Below are 13385 nucleotides of genomic sequence, written 5' to 3' on the forward strand. Positions count from 1 at the left end.
AAAAATGCTTATGTGAAGATAAAATGTCTATTTTAGACATGATGTTGTAAATTAAAAAATATATATATTTAAATTCATTAATATTATGATATATGAGAAATATAAAATTAAATTATAATTAAAATAATTAAAACCAATTGATTGAGTAATTAATATTGTGATATATGAAATACATGTAATATATAAACTCAAATTCGCATATGAAATATAAAGCTTAGATTATAAAGAAAATTATAATTTACTCAAATGTAAAGTATCCATATTTTTGTGTTATTATTATAACCATAATGCCAACTGTCAAGTCATTATTATTTTGGTTTAACAAATATTCAGCTTAATTTATAATATAAACATCATAAAATAAATTGTGCTAACCCATTGTTAATATTGTGATATGTGAAATTTAAATTTTGAATTTTTTTAAATAAATAATTTATATTAATTATTTAATATTAATATTTATCTTTTATATTTTAAACCACTTTTAATTTTTTTTGTTTTAATGTTTTTATTTTTTTTATAACTGCATTTAAAATTAATAGTGCAGGAGGATATAGATTCAGGTGTGATCAAATATATTATCCTCGTATTTCAAAATTGGAAGGGGCTATGAGTAATTCTGACTATTGTATAAAAATAAAACAAATATGATACGAACCTATAATGAGATTAATGTTAAAAAGAATTAATAATATTATTAAACCTAATTAATAATAATATAATAGATGTAATTGAGATATATTTTCATGCTTTCTTTCATCAAAATAATATAACTAAAAATTAAACTATATATGTGCATACAATTTATCAAAAAAACTAAAAACTGGAATATAAATCTATATATGAAAAATATGTAAATACATCAATAAATTGAAAATAGTACATCAAAATATAATAAAAATGAATCCCCACCGGTACCAACTACAGTTATGCTATTTGCAAATGGTAGTATTGTTGTAAGATGATAGCATGATACCATTCATTATATTCTTAATTTAAATCCATGTATAAAAGTGGCTACATTTTGTTTTTATTTGGAAGTGCTGAGCAAAACAAGCAAAACCTCTATGATTTCATCTGTACAAATAACTCCCAAAGTATGTCAAACAATCCCTAATCTTCAAAAGCTAGGCCTTCTTTCTCTTTCTCTTTCTCCTGCCTCCTGCCTCTGAGGGTTCTTCCTCGCTGCCCGGAAATTCCCATCTCGCAATCACACCATCCCAGGAGGAGGTGATGATCATTGGATATAATGGGTGCCAACTACAATCCCTAACCGGTTTTTCATGACCATGACAACTGGCTACTTGGGCACGCGTCACCTACAAAGAATAGCATACCCAGCGACATGTTACAAATGGTTGGACGAGGATGATCTAATTCTAGACAAACAGTTATTTCATTGGTATAAAGTATAAATGTCGGGTTTATGTTCCCGCATCAGCAATCATCCGTAACTTATCAACCTTTCTTAAGGGGAGACAGAAAGGGGGAGAAGAGGAAAAAGGAGCACCTTACATAAATCGGTATGGAAAAGAAACTGTAAAATTGAACACTTACCAGATCATATATATAAAGTGAACCATCACTAGAGCCAGTGTAAATGTACTTTTGACCAGTGCTGCAAAATATGGTTTGCAAAGTTAGAAAATATTGTAATGCTGGCCAATCAAATGGACAATATTGAGGGTAAATGTAAGCCATGAACCATCTAGTTAATGACTAGACTGCCTAGTTCAGCCAGCCCCAAGTTGAATGACGGACAGGTTGTGTTGATAAAAGCTAGCAGAATTTGCAAAACTTGAAAAGGGGTAAAAGGGGAGTTCAAATGACTACCCAATTAGGCCAGCAAATATTATGCCATTTTGGTTTCCAGCTATCTTGAATCGGCGCAAACTAGCCGCGTAAGGCCTCTCCTAGGCCAAACATAAGTTAGGCAAACTTGTCTCTACCTTACATGCATCAAGGCACTTAAAGTAAAGCCATTATCTGTAGTTAGGGGTTCGTAAGATTACCCTAAATCCCAATAATAATGACAGAAAAGAGATAAAACCATGTGGCCTAAGGAAAAGCTTTCAGCTAGCTAGATTCCAGCTAAGATTTCAGAGAAGGTACAAGCATTGTCCATGTTTTCAAAATATAGACAAGCATTATTAATGGAGCACAAGTGCACAATTAAACCATGGCAAACGTACAAGAGATTACCTATATGCTGGAGAGAAGTAACAACGAATCAAAGTACGCAACACATTGTGGCCTCTGTATGTTGCTAATGACTGATCGTGGGGATGTTTCAAGGCTCTTGCATGAGTTGGGTAATCCATCCATCTGTAGTCAAAGTCACTATCTCTTGGGCTTCGAGTGCTGTTCAAAGAAATTAATATTAATGGTAAGATACACGGGAGCCATGGACAAGAAAGGCGAACCATAACTATTATAAGTTTAAGCAAAATTCTAAGTAAAAGGTTTATTAACATCACAGATATAACCCATATATCATAAAGACAGAGGAAACTATTGAACTTCAAGAAGTAATGCCAAGAATTGCATCATGTGGCAAAGGGAGTTGATCTAAATTTACTATGGGGTTTTGGAAGACATCTTTCGTATATCCCAGAGTTTTGTGGTCTGATCTTTGCCGTTCGAAATGAAATAACGGCCATCTCCACGGCTATCAATGAATGTAATCCCTTCTAAATGCCCTATCAAAACTCCAGCTGCTTTTCCTCTAGTGCCAAAGCAACGCCTGTCCCACACCTGTTCAAGCCAATAGATACGGAGTGTCTTTATCATACAAGATGATTAGCAAGAGACTAAAGCCACATTGATTTTGACTGGCACTAATCACAGCACATCTAAGATAATAATAAAAAGTTGGCAGTCAAGGATACATTCATCTGCAATGGCAGACTCTAGTATAATATTCACCTTACAGAGATGATCATCGCTGCCAGAAAATAGGAGATGCCCAGTTTCATCAGCAAAACACACAGTGTTAACATCAGACTGCAAGAGGAAATGGGAATAGGACTTAGTATCTCTAAACATCTCCAAGCCAAATCAGTGGAAGTTGGAATGCCCAGCCCTTGAACACTAAACAATGCAAGAAATGACAAGTAATTGTGATACCCTGTGAGCCGGGATTCGGAGGCTAGGCCTTTTTGACTCGAGATCATAAACATATATAGAATTATCACTACTTGCAGCAACAAGCTCTTTTCCATCAGTGGAAAATTTCACAGAGAAGATTCCAAGTGCATCATAGTCATCATCATTGTAACCATCAACTGAAAAATCCAACCCATCATGGATTTCCTGCATAAGAGAACTATAGTATTAAACTAGAGGCAAGGGAAATAACTCTATGGATAATATGAATTCCAACTAGCCCTTTAGGGGAAAAAAGGGGTAAAGAACCAATTGATTCTGTCGCAGCAATTCACCGTACTTTACCTCTCAACCCCATATTCTTTTTACTCCTTAAGGTGCTCTTGAAACTGAAGCAGATTAAATAAGTCTGTCTCTCAGACCATCTAGTGTAATAATTGCATAATCTATTTCTGGAAGCTGAATGGTACTTTCAAGTTGTTAATGACAAAGCAATGTTTATTTTATTTGGCAAAAGTGGACATGTACGTTTGCAATAACACTTAAACTAGTCGATATGCTAACAACGTATAGATTCTTTAAATTATTAACACTTGTAGAAGATACCGTAATATTTGCAATCGACTCTGAGGCAGCAGACCTGACATTCACAATGTGAACAACAGGGGATAAACTAGAATACACCTGCAATATAAGCAATTAAGTTAAATGGGGTGAAACAAAAGAAAGAGGGAAGTGCGGCAATATAATCAAAGTATGTCAGTAACTAAAAAGATTAAGCTAACAGGCAATAACACACTTACAAGAAAACGCTGATCCGGTGAAAGAGAGGTATCAGTAATTGTCCATCTCAAGCTTTTTGCCAGGATGTTCTTCTGAACTTTCCAGCCCTTGTCCACATCATATATCCTAATGTGACTTTTCTGCCTCGTCAAAAAGTGTAAAATCAGTCAAAGAACAAAGAATAAGATCATAAAAACTTCAGCTAAGTAAAGCTATACAATCAGTGAGCCAACAAATACACTAGGGATCAGTATTTCTGTATTTCACCTACAGCCCAAGGAATGAAACAATACCTGGAATCCAGCAACAAAAAGAGAACCATCAGCTGAAAACTGTGACACATATGCTCGACTTTGAAGCCGGTCCACCCACCTGGGACCATTGACAGGCAAATACCGACTTAAAACATGGCAACCATCAGCTGATGAAAATCTCCCTCTACCTGTACAGTTACCCTCTCGCCCGACCAACATTTTGACAGGGGAAACAGGTAGTTTCCGCTTTCCCAGAACACCTCGGGAGAGAAGTTCATGGGGTCCTGACCTAAGGTTTGTGTGTTGAGCAATATCATGAACAAGATAATCAGAACCCTCACTATAATCCTGACTTGCACAATATCCTTTAGGGGCATTCCCATCATTACAAGCATCAACATTCTTCCGAAAACTACTCATTATGTAACAAACTACCTAGATTTCACCAGATATATAATTTCCACCTAAAACAGCAAAATCAAAGCCTTTCATATCACTGTAAAATCTGCAACTCAGTTCTGTCCTTTGTCAACCCTGCAAACAGTGATACTCTTCAACAACACAAACAATTAAAATCTAAGATGTAATTTGCTCCATTAACATTTAAATTATCAGAATTTAAAGTCACATAGGGCTAATCAAAATGCAGATTTAGATATTCAAAGTATTTCTCAAGTGAAATTAATACTAGTAAGTCTCATGAGATGAACCTTTGGAGAAAGCTCCAATTCAAGTGAAATTGCTAAAAGAGAATCATTTTTCCAATTGTTGAGAAAAACAAGAGAAAGTGATAAGGGTCAAACTTTGAAATCATCACCATTTACAATCATAGTAACAACAATTCAAATTCCATATACACAAGAGGAAATAAACACAAATTTTTCTTCGTTTTATTTTTTGGATCAAATATAGAAAACGAAGTGAATTGAGTCAGTCCAATCAAATTACACGCTAAAAACTGGAAGATAAAAAAAAAATCCAAATAAAACAGTGAAATCTTTTGGGCTCCTCAAAATATGTACTCCATTTTTTCATCAACCAAACAAGAATAAAATTTAGAAAGAAAAATTGAAGAGACAAAAAAAATTCGTGTCAAACCTCCCATTCGATTCGCCAAATGTGAGAGCCGATCCTAAAAGAAATTTGATTGATTGAACTATTTTCTGGAGATATTTGTGACAGTACGGTGAGATGAAGGACACGTGCTAGATAATGATCATGTGTTGTGAGAACACGCGCTTGATGTTGCGTTTGAAAACTCGGCCGCTTTGTTAAAATGATAATTAATTCTCAAAATCAGAGTGGCCTCCTTCATATGTAAATTAATAAACGATATTATTTATTTTCAATTTCATTACTACAAAGTTTTAGCAAGAGAATTTGATAATTAAAAATGTTTCAAATGGTTTTTGTGTTTGTGTAATGATATTATTTGATAATCCAACTTTATTTTATCTATTTTAAACTTCAAATAATTTAAATCTGAATAAATTATTACATAATTTGAATAACCTCATCCATTTGATGTTTTTTTTTCTTATCATCCATTTAAAAAATAAGAAAATATATTATAATTATTTGGTATATTTTACTATGTAAATAAATTTCTAAAAGAAATCCTGAAATTGAATAAAATTTTCACTTTATATTACTGCTCAAAAATGAATACTATAAATAAAAGTGGGATCTAATTAACCTGACATGAAACAATACATACATACACAAGGCAAAAAAAGAAGTGAAAGTTAAAATTTCATGGCGTCAAACATTAGGGGAAGTTGTGGGCATGGAACTAAAGATCCCACATCTTCCCCCGAGTATTTTGTGGCATGTTTTGAAGAAGTAACGCAGATGATGATTTGTGGTGTCATCTATCTATGTGAATTGATGCATGCCTGGATTTCTTCCAATGTTTTCCCTTTAGTTTCTGGGACAAACTTCACTACGAATAGGATTGTTAGTATAGAGACTCCCGAGTAGATATAAAATGTGCCTGAAAATTTTCATTTACATCATTATTATGTAATCCAAGCATGTTTTTTTTCCATTTATTTTTTGCCCAAGTTGAAAGGGGTATAGATTGATTTACCATAGGAACTCCAGGTCATCATGAAGTTGAATGCGTAAGAAACTGCCCAAGCACCTAACCAGTTCACTAGCACCACCAAGCTGCCTGCTACTCCTTTTACATTTATTGGGAAAATCTGTCTCTCCAAACAAATTGGATTTATTTAAAATTTAGATTATTTAGAGTTTAGGTTATTAATTTTTAAAATCAAAGATTTAATTTAGGAATATAGCTAATCAGTGGCGGAGGAGGAGAGGCTGGAATTAAATTATATATTTTTACGATAATAAAAATGTATTTTTATAATTTTCATAAGATTAAATTAATTTTTAATTATTTTTAGAAAGTCAAAATACAATTTTATCATTATTAATTTAAAATTTTGTAAATTATAAAATATCTAAATAAAAAATTTTCTATTTTAGGGGTGGCAAGCCCCTTGGCTCCCCCACTGGAGCTAACGGCATTAATCCTCACCTCAGACATTATCACCCAAGGAGCTGCTCCCAATCCAATTGAGAAAGAACCAACATAAATCTGATTTCAATGGAAGAAAAAATTGAAAAAAGTATTTATATATATATATATTGAATAAGAAGGCAACCGTATATAGTTTTATTTCTATTATTTACTTACCAGGACACCAGCAACAGCTAATATTGGTCTCCATTCGGGCAAAAGATCATGTTCCTGACCCAAAACAAAAGGAATTATATATATAAAAATCATGAAACTGGACTAATACCCTAAAACTATTTTATTGATAGACAAAGATTATGAATTACCTTGAAATAAAATGAAGTACCAGCTAGAAAACAGCCAAGAAATGTGCCAGCGGAAGAAACCTGAAAAAATAAATCCAATTTTCTCATCCCAAAATTTTCCATGAAAATTTCAGGAGGTAATTTGGAAAAAGAAAATTTTCTGGGGATTAATTTTACCATTATGAGTGGTCTTCTTCCTGATTTGTCCATTAGCATTGCTCCCAAAAAAGTTATAGGGACCTAAAGATTTTGCTTTCCACATTACTGAGCAATGAAAATATATATTTATATGTGTTGAATCTTTTATCAGAAGGAAATGAATTACCTGAACACAAGCATATGCAACGGTTCCAGCTTTTGCTGAGGAAAGCCCTGAAATTGTTTTATGAACTTTTTATTAATCATATTCGACACCTCTTTCAACATATGAGTATAGAGATATGTTTCTCGAAGGTTGGAAAATCTTGAAAAAAACATTAAATGTACTTAGAATAGATTATTTACCAGCTAATGCAAAAGTTTGACTTGCATAAAAGCTTACTCCATTGATCCCTCCAAACTGTTGGAACACCATTAATGCAACTCCAATCTGAAGATCATACAAAAGAAAAAGAAAACAGAAGGGTACAATTGGAAATCATTCAAACAATAATCTCGAATTCATCGGAAATTGAAAAAAAAAGGGTGTTAACTTACGATCACTGAATTAATATATTGTTTCTGAAACAAGTCCCATATTGTTGTTTTGGGAAGACTTTGAAGAGTTTCAATATATTCCTGTTAAGACACCAAATCATCAGCTTAATTAGCTTTATATATATATATGTGATTCATATGGGTGATATGTTTTTCAGGAGTGAATACTTGAATTTCTTCAGCTTCTTCGGTAATATCAGCATCTTTACCACGAAGTTTCCTTAGAGCTGCATGAAATTCTTTCTGGTCGCCGACCTTTGCCTGTAACACCAAACAAATATCAACAAAACACAATTGATATGGTTAATTATATAAAGTAATATCTGCGAATGTGATTACCAGCCATCTGGGAGATTCAGGGATGAAACAAAGGCCAACAAACAGGACAATGCATGGCAAAAGTCCTTCAAAATCAAAACCAACATCAGCTTGTAATTATAATTATTTTCTTTGACTTAGTTTTAATAAGAAAAATTATCCTGAAGGGTATTTAAGGTTACCTGCCAGAGCCAGTTCCCTCCATGATATGACTGTTCCTATTAAGAATGCTGTTGATTGACCAATCACAATCAGGAGCTACAAAGAACAAGACAGGGTCTTTGAGTTGAAAAACCACTTGAATATGGATTCAGGTATATATCTATTTGTGATTCACCTGATTTAATGTTGTGAGTCCTCCTCTGAGGTTCTTTGGTGCTATTTCAGCTATGAAGATAGGGACCTGTTTGTTTAGTGGGAAAATATAATTGAAATTATTTTCAAATTATTTTCTCATCAGTTTCTATTTAAAGATACACGGTTTTGAGGGAACAAAAAAAATACCACATAAGAGAAAATTCCAATGCCATAGCCAGTTGCAAACCTTCCAAGATCCAATGACACATCACTCTGCAACATTTTCTGATTTTTTTTGATCAAAATCTTAGAGAAATTCCATAAATCTTAAAAGTTCAAACCTTAGAGAAATAAACAGCAAGCCATCCAGCAATGCAGAAAACAGCTGAAAGTCTCATTGCCTGAATCAATCCATCAAAAAATTCAGTAAAGTTATACAAATCGATTTGATTAATAAGCCAATTATGGATGACTTAACTTACCCCTTTTCGACCAATCGTATCTGCAATTCGACCACTTGTGACCGCACCAAACATTGCACCAATGGTTAAGATTGAACCAAACATTGCAAACTGGAACATTTTTAGCACAAATCAGTGGGATTTTTTTTTTCATTTTTAAGATGAAATTGAAGCATAAAATCAAAGAAAAATATTCGTAAGGGCTAAACCTCAGCTAAAGATAAACCAAGATCTTCCCTGATAGCAGCTTGTGTAGGTGCTGAATATCCGACCTGCCAAAACCAACAAACTTAAGCTAAACAATCCATCAAACCGATGAACACCATTCAAAAAGAAAATTTTGAAATTTCAAAGTACTTACACATGTTCCGAATTCAAATGCACCACAAACAGCAACGAATGTAGAAAGCAAAACCATGAAAATTGATCCATTTTCATCACTACTTTTATAACTATCATATTCATCACTTTTGTGAACAATGTTTTGCTCTTCAGTAATCAACGGCTTCTCTAAATCATTAAGCCTATTGATTTCCTTCGCCATCTCTACAACTTTTTACCAATTTTCTCGCAATCCAAACAGGAAAAAAAAAAGAAAGAAAGAGAAATCGATGTAGAAGCTAATGTGTCATGCACTTAAAAACGAGCTTTTATTAAAGAGGTCGCATCTAGTAGGTTTGATGTTGGAATTAATCCGTTTTTTTATTCTGAGTTGCGACCTCTATAGAAAAAAAATCAAATAAGTGTAAGATCTCTGAATATTTTCTTTGTGATTAAGAAGTGATGTTTATAAAAGAAAAATGGGAAATGGAAATGTACCAATCTCGGACTATGACCTTTTCTTGTAGGATCCCAATTTTACTATATATGACAAGATTGTGTGGTTAGTAAATGATTGAAGGGAAAAGTTAGAGGAAGATGAGGGTAGGAGTGGAATGATTTGCATGTGAAACTGATGTCACTTAGGATTCACATCACATTCTCCTTCCAATTCCGTAACAATTGGTGTTTGTGTTGAATACGACAATCATACCTAAATACTACATATTTGGACTTTTAAACAAATCTAAAGAATCCCACAGATAAATAATCGAAATAGTAATCTAACAAACTAGATTAAATTTATGTTAAGGCAAGGCCTTTTTGAACAATTAATAAAATTAAAGACTATACCATTATGATACGAAAATCAACACATATATGAGTAAACTACAGTGGCAAAAGATTTCATTTCAAGTTTTACACACAAGATATTATCATCTTAATCACTAATAACCCCCATGGAAAACTTTATTCTTACAACTTACTGTTCAAATATCACATACAGACTTACTCATTCAAAACTTAACATGTAGTGTTGTAATACTTACTCGTAGATAGGATAACCACTGATTAGATCCAGATTTATAGCTTCCAGCTTAATGAAGAAGAGATACCATTTGATTTAAGAAAAAGAATTAGAGAACAACTTTCAAGGAAGAAGAATGACCTTTTCCTGAATTCTTCTCGCACATATAGATAACCCATCCTACTCAGTGGAATTTAACAGGTGCCAGACATTTCAGAATTTGCTTTCTTAATGGTCTATAGTTTTCGAGAGAAATATAAATGAGAATCTCGCATTATAAATATCAGACTAGTCTATCAGTTGGTTCCTAACCAGGTTACTTTACAGCCTAACTGGCACAGTACTTCAGACAAATAAGGCGTATTATACCTTTGGCTATAATTCATGTCATACTTACCTCTTTTCGCTTAACACTATCTTTTCCTTTAAATAGCAGGACATCCAAAAATAAAATCTTCACTTACATAGAGAGTAGTTACAATATGCCCAGACCTATGTGCCAAAAGAAACATATAGGCGGATTACACTTTGTCAAACAAATTATTTTGCCGCTATACGCCAAAATCTTAGGTCCGCCAGACTTGGGGTTTGACATGTAATCATCCCATTCTTGAGTAATAGAATACTTTGGGAGCATTTACTCAAACACTTGGTGTGCTATTGCTTTCTTGTGTCTTTTCTATTCTCTCGGTGTTTCTTTATCCTTAAGTTGTTTTCGCTTTATTTTGGTGCTTTGGAGAATTTCCTTTGTAAATTCCCACTTTCGAGATTAAGGTTGACTTGGTAGATTCAAAACAAAGGAATCGCCTAAGGTTATGCGGTTTGCAAGACTAAAATTCTAGCCCCGTGACATACACAAGGGCATGTCAAAGGCACCCTACACGACTGAAGATGAATGACAATCAGTAGCCCATTTATAGGCTCTCCAACGTGATCAACAACTGGTGTTTTTATAGGCTTGAAACACTCCTTTAAAGGTAGATTTTATCTATTAATTATCTTCAGTATTTATTTCACAATAGCCTTCATAAACAAGTTTCCCAACAGGTTGAAATACTCCCTCCAATAAACCTGACATATATCTCTAAAAAATAGCACTTCAATCACCAAGAGATAAAAGACTTTCATGCTTAAACCACCTCAAGGTATTTGATTGAGAGACTTAGTATCCAAGTCGACTCATGCTTCTATTTGTTCAAATATGCCATATTCAAATTGACCAAACTCAGCTTAACCGAAACTTGCACAAGGCCTAAAAGGTGGCCAAGTAGAGAAACAAGTTCGTTATAACGGTACATGAAACGAGCAAGTAAAAAAACACCCAACAAATTCTTACTCAATTTTCCTTAAAAAATATGTATATATATGCACTAATATTTAAAAATATATATAATACATAAGATGATTATTAAATTATTTAAAAAAAATTAAGGACTTTACATGTAAAATCATAAGACAAGTATAACTCACAAATAATACATATCCGATGAAATAAAACTAGAATAAACTCAAGTGAAAGCACAACGAATTCAAAACTAAAATATATTTAGATAGAACCCACACATAGTGAAATTTAAACCTAGAATAATTTCAAAGAGAACCTATGCATGGCACTTGAACATGGTGACACTCAAATTTATGCACTCAAGATTTTTGGATTTGAGCCTTTGCTAACACTACCAAGGCTTTAATTATTAGTTATATATGTATATATTAAAAGTTACAAGTACAATTGCAAGCAATATATGTTGAAATAAACTATAATAAGAATCAATTATAATTAAATATCAGAATTATATCCAAAACTAACTAAAATAGATACGAAGAGATCCCACAAATTATAGAATTTAAGATGTAAAACGGAAAGTGTGAAGTACCAAAATCTCAACATTTATTGACAATACCAAATGTGGGTAAAAGTGTAGAAATTGGGAAGAAAGTAAGGATAGAAGAAAAGCAAATGGATATAGTTTTGAGTTTAACTTGGGGAGATGGCATTGTCAATCTGAGTCGGAACCAACGCAACCAAACCTGTTTGAAATCAAAGTTGGTCTGTTTCCCACCCCCATTCTTGCTTCTTTTCATCCTATCCTGTAAGACATTTGGTTTTAGAAATAACATCTTTGACTAACAGTTTAATTAATCATTGATTATTAAGGATGTGGGATATTTAGGAGGCTTAGGGATACAGTCTATGCTACTGTCCATCATTTATTGATTTATCAGAAGACAATCAAGTCAGAGGGAGAGAAATTCCCATGATCACACCAACGAAATTAGTTGATTGGAAATTGGTGTATCATCTTATTTAATATTTAATCAAGAATCGACTAAAAATTAAATAAACTGGTAAAGTAATTAAAGTAAAAACAAAAGGACTTTGAACTTATTTTTTGCTGATGGTAGATTAGATAAAGAGGAGAAAGTAGTAGAGGTGTACAATTCACCATGTTTAATACAAGGTAGAAAGTTGTTGGCCGAAGATGAGATGAGAGAGAGGGAGTATGAGGATAATTAAAATTTATAAACCAAATAAATTGTAACATCTTTTGTTTTGTTAAACCGTGAAAAAAGACAGTAAATGATTTATTTTTCATATATTTTTCAATTTTAACCTTTATATCAAGTACCAAAATTAAATTAAATTAAATTAATGATAGAAAACTACCAAATATTTTTCAATTTTTTTAAATATATATTAGAATTAAATAGAAAATATTTTTGAAATTTTAGTATTTATCTTATAGTGGAACCACATGTATTAAATAAGACAAAATTATAAGGAATTTTGAAATCCACCTCTTTAGGTGGAATTTGAAAAGGGAAATTGAGCTACTAAAATTCCCTTTTGAAATCACTATGAACTTTTCCAATTTTTTTACCCAAATAAGTAAATTCACTTTTAGAATTTTGAAAACCTTAATACAAATAAAATCTCTCCTCCAATGCCTTCATCCAAACAAACCCTAAGGAATATGAGGAATTCTCAACTCATACCCCTTTCTCTCTATATAAAAATAACTTATCCAAACAATGGAAAGATCCCCTTCTGTCACATAGCTTCCCCTCATTTTTTTTTCAATCCAAACATGTTGTCAGTCCCTTATCCCAAGGTGTTATGTGTTAATCTATTATTGGTGGGTCAAAGTCAAGTGATTAAATGATTTTATATATCTAGGTAGGGTGGCATTATGACGCGCCCTATATTATTTTAGATAGGACGTAGTGATAGAAATTTGGTGTGACGGCTACTGAGTGGGGCTCTCTTGGTTGTTGACCCAAAGGGTTTCT

At 32.9% G+C, this 13385-nt stretch overlaps 2 protein-coding genes across 4 annotated transcripts; both read right to left on the minus strand.

Annotated features, from left to right (window-relative positions):
* Window positions 1–951: 951 nt before the first annotated feature.
* Window positions 952–5421, minus strand: LOC107916117 (LEC14B homolog). 2 transcript variants are annotated; one of them, XM_016845281.2, is made up of 10 exons: window positions 5241–5421; window positions 4182–4676; window positions 3909–4028; window positions 3712–3789; window positions 3127–3312; window positions 2926–3003; window positions 2579–2754; window positions 2203–2361; window positions 1558–1618; window positions 952–1319 (listed from the first exon to the last, which is right to left on the minus strand). In XM_016845281.2, the coding sequence occupies exons 2-10, from the start codon at window positions 4560–4562 to the stop codon at window positions 1128–1130; spliced, it is 1431 nt and encodes a 476-aa protein (XP_016700770.2). In that variant the 5' UTR covers window positions 4563–4676; window positions 5241–5421; the 3' UTR covers window positions 952–1127. The 2 variants fall into 2 exon arrangements, with proteins under 2 accessions (XP_016700770.2, XP_040958348.1); XM_041102414.1 differs by having other exon boundaries at window positions 4853–5320.
* A 346-nt stretch (window positions 5422–5767) lies between these two features.
* Window positions 5768–9509, minus strand: LOC107915916 (sugar transporter ERD6-like 16). Of its 2 annotated transcripts, XM_016845104.2 has the most exons (18): window positions 9108–9508; window positions 8956–9018; window positions 8768–8857; window positions 8627–8686; window positions 8493–8558; window positions 8326–8391; window positions 8171–8246; window positions 8010–8074; window positions 7839–7931; window positions 7671–7751; window positions 7479–7563; window positions 7300–7346; window positions 7152–7214; window positions 6996–7055; window positions 6847–6900; window positions 6688–6747; window positions 6232–6346; window positions 5768–6135 (listed from the first exon to the last, which is right to left on the minus strand). In XM_016845104.2, the coding sequence occupies exons 1-18, from the start codon at window positions 9288–9290 to the stop codon at window positions 6014–6016; spliced, it is 1449 nt and encodes a 482-aa protein (XP_016700593.2). In that variant the 5' UTR covers window positions 9291–9508; the 3' UTR covers window positions 5768–6013. The 2 variants fall into 2 exon arrangements, with proteins under 2 accessions (XP_016700593.2, XP_016700594.2); XM_016845105.2 differs by lacking the exon at window positions 6688–6747 and having other exon boundaries at window positions 9108–9509.
* Window positions 9510–13385: the final 3876 nt, after the last annotated feature.

The sequence above is a fragment of the Gossypium hirsutum genome, chromosome D10, assembly GCF_007990345.1.
Source record: "Gossypium hirsutum isolate 1008001.06 chromosome D10, Gossypium_hirsutum_v2.1, whole genome shotgun sequence".
Taxonomy (NCBI): domain Eukaryota; kingdom Viridiplantae; phylum Streptophyta; class Magnoliopsida; order Malvales; family Malvaceae; genus Gossypium; species Gossypium hirsutum.